We start from the raw sequence: 17,518 nt of genomic DNA, 5'->3' as shown, positions 1-17,518 counted from the left end.
TACACCCTGAGGCTCTGCATATTAAAACTTAAAGAGGAGTTTGTAGCAATTGCAGTAAAAAGTGCTGGCTCTGTATATAAGAACATAAAATTTTAAAACCTATTCTCACAACTACAATGAAGAAATTTCTAGTATGCCGTCACTGGTGACTTGCAACTTTTATAACTTTAGAGAATCACTCATTAATTTGCAAGACCTTATCTCAGAAGATTTTTCAATCTGAAGACTAAATTATACAAAGAATATGTATTTCCCTTTGATTGACACATGTTTTAATGGATGTGTAGCTTTAAATTTTTATATTTGTAGTTTATAAAAGCCGAATCCGAAAGCTCAGCATTAAAAATCTGTGAAAATTATGGAAACGAAGCCTCAGATGTTTATATTTACTTCACTTAGGGCACATAAGTTTAAGAATAAAAATTTATTGAAGAAAGTAAAGAATACTATGAATTATGACTTTTTTTTATTATTACATAAGATTATGGAGTGGTTTATCAATCCAGTTCATAAACCCTTAAAAGTTTTCCAGGTTGGATGGCTAGTTGTTGATTGTGGAAATGCTGATTGAAAATGTCAGTCTTGCCCTGGATGGTTTGCTCAGTGGTAGAGCATTGGCCTGGCGTGCGGAAGTCCTGGGTTCGATTCCCGGTCAGGGCACACAGGAGAAGCGCCCATCTGCTTCTCCACCTCTCCCCCTCTCCTTCCTCTCTGTCTCTCTCTTCCCCTCCCTCAGCCAAGGCTCCATTGGAGCAAAGATGGCCCAGGCACTGGGGATGACTCCATGGCCTCTGCCTCAGGCGCTAGAGTGGCTCTGATCACAACAGAGCGACGCCCCGGATGGGGAGAGCATTGCCCTCTGGTGGGCGTGCTGGGTGGATCCCGGTCGGGCGCATGCGGGAGTCTGTCTGACTGCCTCCCCATTTCCAGCTTCAGAAAAAAAAAAGAAAGAAAAAAAAGAAAATGTCAGTCTTTCTTTTGTTTACTTATATGTAACATGGGCAGAACAATGTTTATTTCATGGTATTGAGCAAAAATATATATATATAAAATGATTTAACATGGTACTTTATATATAGTGGGTGCTCAAAAATGAGCTGTTATACAAATGACATTTCTCACAGACTAGTTTACACTGAAGTTGATAAAGCAAGTGGCATTTTCTCCTGAGAAATTAAAACAAGAAAATAAGTAAGATCCACTATTTTCTTTTTTGATGTCAAAAGTGAAACACTTATTTTTGTTTGTTTGTTTGTGTTTTTTATTTAAATGGGGGAAGTATTTAGACTGCTTCTGGAGCATACAATTTTTTTTATTTCCTTTTCTTTTCTTTCTTTTTTTTTTTTTTTTTTTTGAGAGAGGCAGGGAGAGAGAGAGTCAGGAACATCTGTTCCTTTATGTGCACTGACCAGGGAATCAAACTGGCAACTTCCGTGTTTCAGGATGACACACTATCCAAATCAACTATCCAGCCAGGGCTTAATTTTTTATTGAATTTTAGAGACAAAAAGATAATTCAGATAGCTGTTCCTATAACTATCTAACCATTTGTTAAAAATTATAAATGTGAGACTCTCATTTCTCACACAAAAATAAGTTCCAGGTGCTTCAAAATTGTAATTGACTAAACAATATAATGTTGATAAAACTCTAAATTTATGAATGGATTTTAAGAATAATGTTGAAATAGAAAAGAACTTTTTTTTATAAATATAATATGTAAAGAAAAGCCAGACAAGGCATTGGCACAGTGGATAGAGTGTTGGACTGGGATGTGGAGGATCCGGGTTTGAAACCCCAAGGTTGCCAGCTTGAGCATGGGTTCATCCACCTTGAGCACAGGATCACCAGCTTGAGCATGGAATCATAGACATGACCCCAGGATTACTGGCTTGAGCCCATGATCACTTGCTTGAAGCCCAAGGTTGCTGGCTTGAAGCCCAAGGTCACTAGCTAGAGCCCAAGGATGTTGGCTTGAACAAGAGGTCACTCGCTCTGTTGTAACCCCCCTGTCAAGGCACATATGAGAAAGCAATCAATGAACTAAGGAGCCACAATGAAGAATTGATGCTTCTCATCTCTCTCCCTTCCTGTTTGTCCCTCTCTATCCCTCTCTCTGACTCTCTCACTGTCTCTTTCAAAAAAGAAGAAGAAGAAACAATAAAAGGAAAAACATCCAGATAAAAATACCTTAGATTTATTTTTATTAACTATAACAAATTCTGTCTGTTAATTGATTCTTTAGACCACTCATATTGAAAATGATTATTGATATTGTTTAATATTTACCATATTTTGTTACTGTTTTCAATTTGTTGCCCTCCTTGTTCCTTGTTCTATTTTTTCTTTACTATTTTCTTACTTCTTATTGTTTTCTTTGGGCATTTTATATGATTTCTCTCCTTTATTAGCATATCAGTTATACTTTTTTTAAAAATTCTTTTACTCTTTTAAGTGGTTGCCCTAGAATTTTCAGTACACATTTTCAACTAATCCAAGTCCACTTCCAAATAACACTACATTGCTTCACAGATAATGTGGATGCCTTATATTAACAAAATAATTCCAATTCCTTCCCCCCACTTCTTGTATCCTTGTTGTCATTGTCACTTTTATGTAAGCATACATAATTGGGTGCATATACTGTATATGATATATATACATAAGAATACATAATTGATGTGCTCGCTTCGGCAGCACATATACATAATTGAATACAGGTTGGTATTATTTTTTAACAAAATGTGAAAGCAATTTAGAGTAAGAAAAATAAAAAGCTTCTGTTTTTATTTCACCTTCCCTTATTCCTTCTTCAGTGCTTTTACTTCTTTATGTGGACCCAAGATTCTGACCTATATTTTTCTTTCTCTATAAATTTGGTTTTTAACATTTTTACAAGGCAGGTCTACTGGCAACAAATTCCCTCAATATTTGTCTCAGAAAGTTTTATTTTTCCTTTACTTTGGAAGGATAGTTTTGCAGGTTGGTATTGTTTTTTCCTCTTCCCTCAACTATTTATTTCAGTTCATTCTCCTCTTGCTTGCTTGGTTTCAGAGAAGTCTGGTGTAATTCTTATCTTTGTTCCTCTGTAGTTTAGGTGTTTTTTTCTTTTGGCTTCTTTCAAGATTTTTTCTTTATCTTTGACTTTTCTTTAATAAGAAAAGACATGCCTCGGTATAGTTTTGTTATAGTTGTTTGGCATTGATCCTGTTTGGAGTGCTCTATACTTGAATGTGTGGCTTGGTAGCTGACATTAAGTAAATTTTCAGTCTTTGTTGTTTCCAATATTTCTTGTGTTCTTTCTTTCTTTCTTCTGCTATTATTCTCATTATGTGTATGTTACACACTTTGTAGGATACACATGTCTACAAAGTGTGTAACCTAAGTTCTTAGGTATTCTGTTCCAGTCTTCTTCCTGTTTGCTTTTGGTTTGAGACTTCTGATAGCATATCCTCAATCTCAGAGGTTATCGCCACAGCTGTGTCCAGTCTACCAAAAAACCCATCAAAGGCATTCTTTATTTCAGTTACAATGTTTTTATCACTAGCATTTTTTGTTGTTGTTGTTCTTTCCTAGAATTTACATCTCTTGGCTTTCATTACTGATCTATTCCTGCATGCTATTTACTTTTCCACAGAGCCTTTAGCATAGCAATCACAGGTGTTCTGCATTCCCAGTCTGATAATTCCAACATCCCTACCATGTCTGATTGTGATGCTTGCTCTGTCTTCAGTTTTGTTTTTTATTTTCCTGTTTGGTATGTCTTATAAATTTTTCTTGATAGCTGGGCATGATGTGCTGGGTAAGATGAATTGCTGTAAATAGGCCTTTAGTAATGTGAGGATGGGGTGTGGGAGAAGGGAAATGATCTATAGTCTTATAATCTGGCTTTTAGTGAGCCTATGGCTCTGGACTGTGAACTTCACACTTTCTCAGGCCTTTTTTCCTCTCTTCTTTTGTTAGATAGGATGGCTCAAGTGAGCTGAATTTGGATCTTTCTCTTCTTCCTGCTCAATTAGCCTTTGATAATAGCCCGCGGGTGAAGCTCTGTGACTAGGACTTAGTAAGAGGAACAATGTGCTCTGAGCTGTTTCAAAATGGCTCTTTTTCTCCTTCCCTTCCTGGATGCATGAGAGGGTTTTTCTTCTATATTCACTCTCAGAACCTGGTTGGGCCTTTGGAAGTAAACTTCACACAATTATCGGAGTCCCTATCACTAGGTTCCTTCCCTTGGAGTGTTCAACTCTCGGACTTGTCTGCACTGAGCCTTCAGGAGTGAGTCCATTACAATTCAGGTTTTTCTGTCCTGGTGTTGGTTCCCAGACAGCCCTACTCCTGCGTCCCTGGGCTGGTAAGCCTCAACGCGCTGTGTTCTCCTGTCTCTCTCTAATTTCAGGGGCAGAATTTTGCCCTGCATTCTCTCCCCTCTTGCAGACCAAAAAAAGATTTGTTACTTCAGCCTGTTCAGCTTTTTACTTGTTTGGATGGTAGGATGGAGCGGCAAGCTCCTTGCTTGCAGAAATGAAAAGTATAATTTTTTAAATTAGAGTTTAATGAAATAAACTTAGAAAATATTTACAATGTATATACTTCACAAAGCTTTCGTAAACAAAGTAAATCATTTTTCTAAAAACATACAAATTTTTTTTAAAAAACTCTGAACAATCATTTTGCAATGTAAGAAATACGAATGAAAAATGTTATGAAGTTATTTCATTAGTAATCAAGAAAAGGTGAATTAAAGTATGAATAATATATATTTCACCAGTAAATTTCAATATTATCCTTCTGAGGATGTGTGAAAACTATCATACTTACTCCAAACATATTCTAGTGAATACATAAACAGGAATATATAAACAAAGATTCTCATTTCAACATTGTTTATAATAGGAAAAATTAAAAAATAACTGAAGAGTGTCTTTTCAGTGGAATTTTGTAAATTGGAATAAAATGAAATAATATCAATTATTGGAAATAAATGAAAAGAGAGCTTTTTATATAATTATGTTGGAAAAAATCAAATTAATAAAGCAGCACAGATATTAGAATCAGAATGCAAATGTTAGGAATCATACACTGAAAATCTACCATGAGTATATTTCTTTTTTCTAAATGAAATAATATAGTATGGTATAATAAAAATCTTATGAATAGAACCTTCTGTGGAACATACTAACCGGTGACAAAAGAGACACTTTGAAGTCATATAATCTGTGTTAGAAGATGAAATGGTTTTTACAAATGATAAATCATATTGTCTTTTCTCCTGCTAGGTAAAGGTGAACATGGGAAACCTTACCCGCTCACTGAAGAGGACCATGATGACTCAGCTTACAGGGAAAACGGTTTCAATATTTTTGTCAGCAATAATATTGCTCTAGAGAGGTCGCTGCCCGATATTCGTCATGCTAAGTGAGTATCAGCAAGCCCTTGTGCAGAGAGTTTTTTGTTTCTCTGTTTTTTTTAATGTGTATCACAGTGAGATATGTTACTAAAAAAGTTGCCCTGATAATTTTATAAAAACTTTTATATTTTGTAATCTTAAATATGTTTGATTTAGATTGGGATAACTTAAAATCCAAAAGAAGAGTTAGTGACTCTCTAAAACTTAAAATATGTTTTTGTTATTGAGTTGACTATTATATCCATTTAAAATGAAATGTTTTAAGATAATACCCATAATGTTACATTTGATCACATAAATTATGAAGCAAACATGTTCCCTGGTGATTAGTGCTGTCAGAATATCTGCATATATAGTATATCAGTGCCATTGTAGTTACATCTTCCACGAAGAATTCATAAAGTAAATGTATCCACAATTCAAAGGTAATGGTAACTGCTCAATTCATTTTCTGTCATTTTATGAATTTCTTGTGTCTTGTCAATTTTACTAAATTATAGCTAACTATAGTATAAATGGAAACAAGAATAATATTACGTTTAGTAACCCCAAATCCCTTTTCTCTCTGTTCACACCTATCTACTCCTAACATTGCTTAATATACTTTCTTTCCCTGGTCTGTTTTGATTTTCTTGATATCATATGCAATGCTAAAGGTGTGGCCAAGAGCAGAGAACATAACCGAGATCTGAGGTTGTAGAATTGCCACACGTATCTAAGAAACCTACTCAACTGTATCAATGTGTTTACTCCTCCCCCACCCCACTCTTCTTTTGGCAACATTATTATAAGAGAAAAAAAATCAGAGAAAATAAAATAAGGCCAACTAATAAAAATAGGACTAGGCCTATAAATTAAATCAGTAATGTACAGTAAATAAAACTTTTCATTTTGTGCAAAATAATTAACTCTTGGAAAAAAGAATATGATTCGGGAGACCATTTTTAGTTACCTTATTGTGCCTTTATACATTTATTTTAAAAAGGAATTACTGGTTTCCCCCTAAGGTTTTTTGTGAGCTTACATTTTCCAACATAGTTAAGCAGAGGATTAATATGAAGAACAAATCAATTTTTCCTTAAACTGAATGCTTTAAATATGGGTTTGGGCCTTCCAGCTAGCCAAATTATTCCCAGGTTACCTGAAATTATCTATAGTAATTCCCACTGACCGAGAACATTCTAGTTTTGAGAAATTTTAATACCTAATTGCACACCATCAAAGATGCATTAAAATGCATTGTTGGCATAATAACTATGCTCAGAAAATAATTTCCATCCACCTCCTCTCCCACCCCCACACTTCCAATCTTTTAAAGTGTATTCAAGTGGAAGGAATTGCAGATGGAAACAGTGCAGAAAATCGGTGAAGTTAAAGGACGGTTGATATTCTCGTTCTTCTCACAGAGTGTGTTTTTAGTGTAACTACCACCTTTTGAGAAAAGATATTCTTAAGCAATAATGGAAAAGAAAAATGTTAAATGTAAAGAAAAATACTTTAAAATGTTAACTAGAGTCACTGAGTTTACAGTAGCAGAGGGCATTATTCTATGTTAGGAAATAAAACATTGCCTAACTATGTTCTGTGACTATATTTTTACTGATTTACTGTTGTTGGGTATCTAGTAGAACAAATAACCATCTAATAGAGTCATACCAACAAAGAAAAAACTCCCCAAAAAACCTTACTGAGACGGTTGGAGATTATGACGATGAAGTATTAAGTGTGAGATATCACAGTGAGGGTTCAACCTGCTTAGTCCAGTATCTGACTCTCAGTGATGCTGGGAGAGCCAAGGTTGTCTCTGATTTTGTCACGATTGTACAAGCAGAAAACCAAGAGCCAAAGAAAGCCTTGCAGGGATCCCACTGTTTAAAGTCTTATACTTTTGATCTTATCTGTGCTTATCAAAATACAGGCACAGATAACTGTAAGATTGTGCAGCTGTGTAAGTGGTACTTAAAATTATAAACAACCTCACCCCTTTTTCAGTATAATCAATTTAATAGGCTGCAGGTGATTGATCATAGCTTGTTTATATTGATAGAATCTATGGAAGAGAAGGCAAAATTTTTGTGATTTGCAAGAATTCTCTACTTATATCATATTTAGTATAAAAAAATCATGGTTCTAAAAAAGAATGTTATCTTACTTTTTGCAACAGCATGGATTGACCTAGAGAGGGTATTATACTAAGTGAAATAAATCAGAGAAAGACAGATACTATATGATTTGGCTTATATGTGGAATCTGAAAAACAAAATAAGTAAAAACAATAAACAAATAAAATAGAAATTTTCATAGATATAAAGAATACACTGACAGTTGACAGGGAAGGAGAGTTTAGGGGTAGTGTAAAAAAATGAAGGGATTAAGAAGTACAATAGGTAATTACAGAATAATCATGGGATTTCAATTACAGCACAGGAAATATAGTCAGTAATATTGTAATGATACTGTGTAGGACCGGATGGACACTTGAAATATCAGGGGGAACCACTGGGTCAAGAACATGATAACCACCATGCTGTACATTTGAAACTAATACAGAATGATATTGAATGCAAACTGTAATTGAAAAAGAAATATATCTCCAAATCCTCTCCTGAAATACTGTTTCTAGGTTTTTTGATTTGAGTGCATATTCTAGCTCACTGTGAAGAATATTTTAGAACATGGATGATTTCAGAAATCTCAATCTAGAAAGAGTTCTCTTTTTTTAAACTCATCTTTTCTTCTTCACTAGCATAAAATAAACTACATTCCTTTGGCTTTATTATTTCATTAGTAATAGATTAGTAATAGATTCCTATTAAGTAGGAGCCTTAGATGAAGAAAAATCAATTGGTATGTATACAATAATTTAATTATTCTTATTTACATCCTAATAAAAAATTCTAAGCTTTTCAGTTATGTTTTAAGATTTTTTATGTTTTTCCAAATACATTCTTCATTTCCAGTTTTGTAAACTAAATTATAATATTTCATACTATCTATGCTTTGGTATTGACAAATTTTCCACTTCTTCCCCCATTGTATTGGTCAAATTTTTTCGTAGACTTTTTGGCCATTTTTGAAAATATATATGCATATTTTAAATATTTCCTTATTTAGTTTCTTCCTAATTATGTCTATATCCATAGTGCCTGGGCTCAGGCTGAGACCTGTCCTTAGGACATATTATCTGTGGATTGTATATAATGCAATGTTGATAAGAACTTTGCTATGAGAGCTTCTGTATGACAAATGTTCAGTTAATAGGTATCTGGTTGGTCTGGATTCTTTTTTTCAACTTCAGAATTTCCCCACCTGTTATTGATTTCTTTTTTTTATTCAGTCAGCCATCTGGGATGCCACATCTTTGTATGCTATAAAACATCTTATTTTTACCTCCAGTACAAGATAAGAATTATAAAACATATGTCTAGAATACAAAATACATAGAAAATAGGGAATCAGAAAACCATGAAGGATGCATGGCCTGCAAATTGGTAAGCTTAGATATGTACATATTGTTAGAAAGATAAGATTTAAGAATACTTAAGGCCCTGGCTGGTGGCTCAGTGGATAGAGTGTTCGCCTAGCATATGGACGTCCTGGATTCGATTCTTGGTCAGGGCACACAGGAGAAGTGACCTTCTGTCTCTCCCCCCATCATCCCCACCTTTGTCTCACTGTTCTCCTCCCATAGCCAATGGCTTGATTAGTTCAAGCATGGCCCTGGGTGCTGAGGCTCACTCTGGTGGAGCACATCAGCCTCAGGCACTATAGTAGCTTGGTACTTGAGCCCCGTCTGGGTATTTAATTTATTCTGGAGTTCAGTATTAGAAATCACAGATGGGGTTGTCGGATGGTCCCAGTTGGGGTGCATGCAGCAATCTGCATCACTATCTCCCCTCCTCTCACCTAAAAAAGATTTTACTCCCTACATAAGAATAAATTAATTAGCAGTTACCACATATACTCCTTAAAACATAATATAAATAATGAGTGTAAGATGAAACTATATGTATGAAAAGAGGAAATGCATGAGATTAGGATACAACAAGCCATGTGTAAAGGAGAGCTGTGGTAGGCTTTGCAGAAGATCCAAGTAAATGCATCACTGATATCAGCTTAATTTTTTTGCTGTCATAAAATACATGCGTATATAGGTACAATTGATACACATATACATTAATTAAGATGCATTTATAAAGTGACTGAGTAACTAGGATATTTTTGAATTAAAATAGTTGTACTCTGTATTGTGGCTTTCCTCTTCATTTAACTTTTCCTTTACATTTCACTTACATTCCCAAGATAGGAATGTTTTAGCTTTCTGACTTTGACAATAAATAAGATATGAAATGTTGAAAGAAATTTCTATGCTACTCAACTTTTAAGAAAATATGGGAGAATTTTATATCCTCTTGGATTAATGTGATTACTTTTGGTAGTGTGACAGTTTTATTAGACTAACACAGTTCAGCCTTAAACAATGTGAGGGTTAGGGGTACTGACCATCTGCAGTCGAAAATCCACATACAACTTTTCATGTCCAAAATACTTAACTACTAAGAGCCCGCTGTTGACCAGAAACCTTACAGATAATATAAACAATTAACATATACTCAGTGTGTTATATGTACTATGTACTGTACTCTTATAATAAAGTAGCTAGAGAAAAGGAATGTCATTAAAAGAATCACAGGAAGAGAAAATAAATTTATAGTTCTGTATATATTTATTAAAAAATATCTGCATATAAGTGGACCCAGGCAGGTCAAACCTGTGTTGTTCAAAGGTCAACTGTGTATCACAACCCTGGTCCCCGTATGTTTCAGAGCCAAATGAGAGATTGTCCCAGAAATGCTTTGAAAGTAAAGTATTACCTTTATTATTTATTGATAATATTCCGGTAGACATAGTTGAGATGTGGGCCAAGTGTGATTTCTAATACTGAACTCCAGAATAAATTAAATTCCACCTTCAAGTCATAGACATTGCTTAACAACACAAGGACAAGTTTATAACATAAGGCATGGAGGGGAGAGGTAGATGTCTGATCTTTGCAGACAAGCAGATTCCAAAGCAGAAGAATGAGCCAAGCATAAGCTTCCTAACCTAAACTCATTCATTGTGGTCTTCCTTTCTCTTGGAAAGAATGTACGAGAAGATGTCAAGAGACTAAGAATGTTAATCTAGTGGCTGTCCATCCAAAGGGAAGGAGTCTCCTTCCTTAAATGTATAGTGCATAGTATCTATTGTGTATATGAGGAAAAAAGGTAGTTTCTCAACATACACAGGCTTTTAAATAATTTTTTTAATTCCTTCTGGAAATTATGTTAAATAATAATTCTAAAAATTTTTTACTTCTGTGTCTTGCATTATAATGCTGAACAAATCAATTAGTTCTTTTGAATTTTAATTTACTTATTTTAAAGTGGGGGTACTTGTTTTCTTCATGTCTCTTTCCGTGTAGTAAGATCATTCAAGTTGAGACTAGGTTTACTGATAGATAAAATGGCTACTCACCTGTCATCTTAAGAACAAGGCAGGCCTGAAGGGGGAAGAAGGACTTGCTTACTTAGTACCCTGGCCCAGACCTCTCTCACAGCCAGATGCTGATAAGGTAGGGCTGAATCGGGGTACAGACAGATTTTGAGGAGCCATGGCACCACACCACTCTAATCCACAAACAGAGGAAACTCTCTTGAACTAGCAGATGCAGCAATGTCAGCCGCTTTTGCCCAAAGCCCTTTGATAAATTCATATAAACCCTGCCCTATCCCCCTTTCAGGGTCAACACCCTTTGCTGGTCTCAGCCTGCTTGCACCTGGGTATTTTTAATATAAATTTTCTTTTGTGAACACTCTATCCTTATGTTTTCAGTTCGGCCTGTGGTTTCTGCCTTTCATTTACCACAGCAGTTACAGCATGAGATGTTCAGTTATTTCTTTTCCTTCTGATAATAATATCTCTGATTTTCTTCCTTTTTTTCCAATTATATCATGGAAATATAAAATACAAGGATATGAACTAAACTATAATTCTAATTTTTAGTCATTTTGACTTTGAAGACAATAATTATGTGTCAAAATTATTTTAAGTATGAATTAGTGAGTTATGTTTAGAATGATATTTTACAAATGATATATAAAATATAATAGTGTTATTTAATTGTTTTGACTTTTGTCTGTTGAATGCTAGGACACATTCTCAGAAATGTTTGAATCTAACCACCCTAAAATATGAAATGTTTTTATCTCTGTTTTGAAAACTACATAGAACTTAGGGAGACACTGGCTTCTTTTCATGACTTTATTATTATAATATTTACTTGTGCAATTGATGCAGTACCTTCTTTCACCAAGATTACAAGTGAATTTTAAAGGACATTAAGCTGAGATGACTACCATGCATTCCCATCGGGTGTGACTATTACCACAGAGGCAGATGGGAAACATTTTTCTTTGAATCAAATGATCTCCCAGCCTACAGTATGTCTAAGTATGACTGAAGAATAAAAGATAGTTACATTACATGCCACAGATTGGGGGAGGAGTAATTGGGAACAACAGATAGGAAATAATCTTTCAAAACTGTTATTCATGCTCCAGTGGTGCAATCGGTTAGCACACGGTACTTATACAAAACTGTTATTCAAGTGAGTTCCCTTCACTTGTTTTTATGAGCTAGTTTATGCAAATTAGTCCAGACCGGTACACATTTGTATGTTTCTAAGGTCTCTTTCCTTGCCTATTCTTAATTCTGTCTCTAAAATGCAGTACCATGATGTGTCTTGAATGCGTTTACTTTCCTTATTCTCAACTATATCCGTTATCATCTCTTAATCCGATTACAATAATCTCATAACTGGACCACACACATGCCCCTTAATTTCTGCAGTGAGTGATAGTAAGCATTAAGAACTAAGGCAGATCATTAGCTCCCCCAACTTAAATACTTAAAAGACTCCCTATTGCCCTGAAAATAATAGTTCAGAAAACACCAACCCCCGTCTTTGATCCCTGTCCGCCTAAGCCTCCACTTCTGCCCTTCCCTGTGTTTCTACTTTAAAGCCGTAATGAACACTACACGCTCTTCTGTTCCTTAGTACAGACATAAAATACCATATTATTGTGAAGTGTTCTTCAAATTGCCAGATGAAATATTTATTTATAAAAAAGTTTCTATGGACCCTGTTTCTCCGAAAATAAGACATCCCCCGAAATTAAAACCTAGTGCAGTTTTTTTCAGCTTAGAAATATAAGGCCTCCCCTGAAAATAAGACCTAGCGCATCTTTAGGAGCATAAATTAATATAAGACACTGTTGTATTTTGGAGGAAACACAGTACTAGGTGACCAAATAATAGTGATTATCACCCCTGACACACGCACATGCACGCGCGCGCACATGTGCACTCAAACATGCTCACGTATGTTCAGCAGTCCAAGCTAATTTTTAATGCCTGTCAAAGCAAAATAAACTACCAGTTATCACCGCTTTATCACACCCAATGACATGGCAAGATTAGAACTGAAAAACAGTGCGACTAAAACCAACCACTGAAAATTGAGAACGCTGACATTAAAACAATTATGTAAATTGATGCTTGGAAATATACAGATAGTTTCTATAGTGTACTTGTCACTTGCCAGATGCCAAGTTGACATTTTATTCTGCTGCTGTGGAGAGAGGGGCCAAGAGAACTTTAGATGAATCACAGTGGTTTTGCAAGAAATCATTACAACTACACAAAAGTAAAAGAAAATAAAGAAAATTTTCCCCTTTCTGAATACCAGTGGTTCCTTTGGAAGATAATTTTTGCTTTTGTTTTTGTTTTTTGGTGTCGGGGGGAGGTAGCTAACTATTATACTCTTAGCTATTCTGATCATCTCGGTTAGGAAATCCTTTTAAAACAGACTTCATAGAATTTGACTGCCTGAACTGTCATCTATTATTAGTAAAGCCACTTTATAAGGCTTTTGACAAAATAAAAGGCAATAAATTACTTAGTTAATTAATTGAGAAGTGTCCAAGGTGCTAACACTGGTACTTATAAATGTATCAAAGGTGGTCTAAATGAACCCCCAAAATACCATTTTGGCTGTAGTCCTGACATCAGACAAATTATAGTATTGCAAATTGGTTTTCCTCTCACCTGTAGTCAAATGAAATTGACTGAAACTGAATTGGCACTCTCTTTCTTTACCAACATTTCAGAGAATTATAATAATTAATTATAAAAGAGCACAAAAGCATAACTGTTTAAAACGTGGACTAATGCAAGCTCAAAATATAACTTCTTGCCTGGTTATTATCATAATTACTAGGTAATGACATTCTGACATATTTAGCATTATCTGAAGTATGTTCTGAATCATTTGTTTTACATGAGAAATGTGTATATTTCTCATTTCAAAGAAAAAGAAATATAAGAAAAAACAGCAAAGAAAAGAAAAAGAACGCATTCCACCAACAGCTGTGTGTATTCTTCTCAAGTGTGCTGAAATATTCTGTCAGGCGTACCATGACCTGGGTTATAAAACAAATAGTACAGATTTTTTAAAAAAATTAAAACCTTTCAAACATATTCTCAGACCCTAAAACAACTAAATATTAACAGAAAAAAAACAAGACAATTATCAATCACTTAGAAATTTAAAATATATATTTAACTAGTCAGTGTTTTAAAGGAAGTTTAAGGGAAATCTGAAAGTATTTTGAAATAAACATAAATAAAAATGTTTATATATATTATTCAATTCATAGAATAAAATTGTTTAATCTTCTACCATTCAATGCCTGTGAAAATAAAGAAAAAAAGGCCGTACATTAATAATCTAAGCCTTTACCTTAAGAAATTGGCAAAAGAAGAGCAAAATAAAAAGTTAATTTCTTACTGTAACCATGTATTGGTCAAATAAATTTGTAAATATATGTGTTTGGGCCCTGGCCAGTTGGCTCAGTGGTAGAGCATCGGCCTGGCGTACAGAGGTCCCGGGTTTGATTCCCGGCCAGGGCACACAGGAGAAGCACCCATCTGCTTCTCCACCCCTCCCCCTCTCCTTCCTCTCTGTCTCTCTCTTCCCCTCCTGCAGCCAAGGTTCCATTGGAGCAAAGATGGCCCGGGCGCTGGGGATGGCTCCTTGGCCCCTGCCCCAGGCGCTAGAGTGGCTCTGGTCGCAAAAGAGTGATGCCCCGGAGGGGCAGAGCATCACCCCCTGGTGGGCAGAGCGTCGCCCCCTGATGGGCGTGCCAGGTGGATCACGGTCGGGCGCATGCGGGAGTCGGACTGTCTCTCCCCATTTCCAGCTTCAGAAAAAAAAAATACAAAAAAAAAATATATATGTGTTTGCTCACTTATAGTTTGCATTGGGTGAGGGGGACTTGCTGTAAGCAGGCAGGGTGGTTATAGCCTAAAGCTTAGTTTTAAGACTAAGCTTTTTCCCACACCCTTGACTGATTGCATGATGTGTGGTGGTGCACTCTCATGAGGAATCCCATTATGCCTCAGATAAGTGACTTTGTATCAGAGACCTCCTTGTTTGTATATTGGATTAAAGGTTTTAATTCCTACACTATAAAATGGGGCAGACCGGGAGCTTGCTCTCTCTCAGTTCCTGAGATTAGCATTAGAGGAGAGAGCAGAGAAGAGAAAGGCCATGTGGAGGAGAGGAGAAGCAGCCAATACGGTGGAGTGCTGAAGAAGAAGCCAGTTTGTGTAGAGTTTGTACAGAGAGAAGGAGATGGGGAACAGAGGTGAATAAGGCTGGTGAGGTAGAAACCTTTGATTCTAGGAAACTAAGATAAGTTAATGGCTTTGGGAGCCCTGAATGGAAAGGGAAGTGTTTTCTCAATGTGTGTATTTTTTGCCCAGTGGGTGCATTAAAGGTAATGGCCCACCACTTCTTGGCTCCGTTGTTTCATCACTGTCTGTCCAAATCTAACGTGAACCTGCATAGGCCAGGCAGCTATGATAGTGGCCGTGGCTACTGGCTTTACACCATGAAATAATCTTTATTACTTTGCTTTCCTATCAACTTTTGCTTTATATATTTGGAAACTATTAAGTGCGTAAGACATTTTGCTTTGTTATCAAATTGCTCTCTTTATCATGACATGAACTTCTATAGCCATGGAACCTTAAATATTATTAATTTTTGTCTACAAAGAAATCATATCTTGTTCATTTTTCCATGAAATGTAGCCTACCAGATCATTTATGTTTTTCCTTTATTTGAAAAGAGACAGAAGACTGAAATGCCTGTATTTACTAGTGTTGTTTGACAAATGTTTTTAATGATGTTCCTTTTAGATCATATAGAATAACACTTCCTGGGCCCTTGTGCTATGTGACCAATTCTGACCAATGAGTTATAAGCAGAAAGCACTATGTCAGAGACAGACCACTTAATTATCAGCTTGAGACTCATAGTGTTCTCATTTACCTCTGGCAGAGTGATTGACAGGTCACAATATTGGCTGTTTGCACTGACTACAAAGAACAGAGATCCTCTTGCCAACCAGTGGTGGATATGCAGAAGAATTATAAAATAATCTTTGTTCTTTTGAGTCATTGGAATTTGGCATTGGTTAGGAGGACAATATAATATCCTGACTGATATGCTTAATCTAAGCAGGTACAAAAAAAATCTCAGTAAGACAAAAAATAAAGCCATATATTATAATAGATAAGTTAACAAAATGATCTAAGGATTAACACAGGCAAGTACTTTCATACAAACATTTTACTCAAATCTTGCAGTCCAGGAATTTGAATTTTTAAAATGTAGGTTTTGACGTATTTAAAACTAAATTTTAGCCTTAAACTGTGAGACAGAATGTTTAGGTGATAGTAAGAAAAATACAAAGGTCTTAAGTACCTCAAATGCAAGTTTACTTAAATGCCCACAGTATAAATATTGACATTGTAGCATAAGTAATAAAATATATTTTAGAGGAAAATATATCACAAATAAGATATTGGTACTTATTTTTTATATTGAATTAAAGTTTATTTTTGGCCTGTTCCTGTTGTTAAAAGAACCACTTATTTTTTTGTGAAACCAATGACATTCTTAAAGACAAATTAACTGTGAAAGGAATGACAGTTAAGTTTGTTTAGAATAAACAATGTTGTTAAACTAAATGTATTTTAAATCTTCCAGTTTAGTGAATGTGAGAGAATGTCAGAAAATGTAAATGCTTTGTTTTGGGAAAACATAAAGAAGTATGAGAAATTTTCTATTGAAGTTTATTTTCATTATTGTAAATGGTTTAGAGGAATGTTTACAAATTTGTGTTTTTGTCAGTTTTTAAAATGACTTAATGATTTGTCATTTCTCTCAGTAACTTTAAGAATGGAAGTTATTTCTTTTGTCTTTCTGTTTTATTTAACATTTGAAGAAGCTTTTTTTTATCACTTTAGATATATTGTTGCTTAACAAAGAGATGTCTTCATCTCTGAGCCATTCCTAAATTCTGTTAATTTTATGCAAATGCTTATTTTAAAATAATTCAGCACTATAAAATGCAATGATTACAGGCACTGTCATTCATATTTTTGTCAAGTTAAATGTAGCAAATGTTCTGAATTGTCTCTATTTCCACTTGGTAACTTTTTAGATATTTCTAACCACAAACATATAAATTGATTTTTAAATTTTTTTACTTATTTTTTCAACACAATTCCATATTGTTACATTGTCCCCATATTTAACAAATTTCCATTCTTAACATGATTTGAGATTAAACCTAAAAGACAGTTTTCAGTTTCTTGATAATGCCCTGCATATGCTTCAGTGTTTCTAGCATTGCTGAGAAGCAGTCATCTGGACCACAACTTCATGATTTCAGTGGCTGAGTTTGGGAGTGAATTCAGCATCCTTTGAAGCAGGTTAAGTGCTAGAATGACAAAATATACTAATTCAATCAGATTAAACACTGTCACAAAGAGGTTGGTTTTCCTTGGAGTAACAACCAGATCAGCACCCTCATTAATTTTTGCCAGACTTATTACAATCATTGTTCTGCCTATAGTCTACTGTCCTCAATACATTTTTGGCCCTGTTGCCAGGGCAATATGTAAACATGGTCCTGTCTTCCTCATCATTGACAGTAT

At 35.0% G+C, this 17,518-nt stretch overlaps 1 protein-coding gene across 3 annotated transcripts in view; it reads left to right on the top strand.

Annotated features, from left to right (window-relative positions):
- Positions 1-17,518, top strand: part of GALNTL6 (polypeptide N-acetylgalactosaminyltransferase like 6) — a 1,198,495-nt gene that overhangs the window by 489,159 nt on the left and 691,818 nt on the right. For all 3 annotated transcript variants that reach the window (XM_066279164.1, XM_066279174.1, XM_066279184.1), the window contains one exon: positions 5,277-5,415. In XM_066279164.1, coding sequence (XP_066135261.1) covers positions 5,277-5,415 — 139 coding nt within the window. The remainder of the gene's footprint in view (positions 1-5,276; positions 5,416-17,518) is intronic.

This window comes from Saccopteryx bilineata, chromosome 1 (genome assembly GCF_036850765.1).
Source record: "Saccopteryx bilineata isolate mSacBil1 chromosome 1, mSacBil1_pri_phased_curated, whole genome shotgun sequence".
Classification (NCBI taxonomy): domain Eukaryota; kingdom Metazoa; phylum Chordata; class Mammalia; order Chiroptera; family Emballonuridae; genus Saccopteryx; species Saccopteryx bilineata.
Note: the sequence above shows the minus strand (reverse complement) of the source record. Positions and strands in the feature narration are given on the sequence as shown.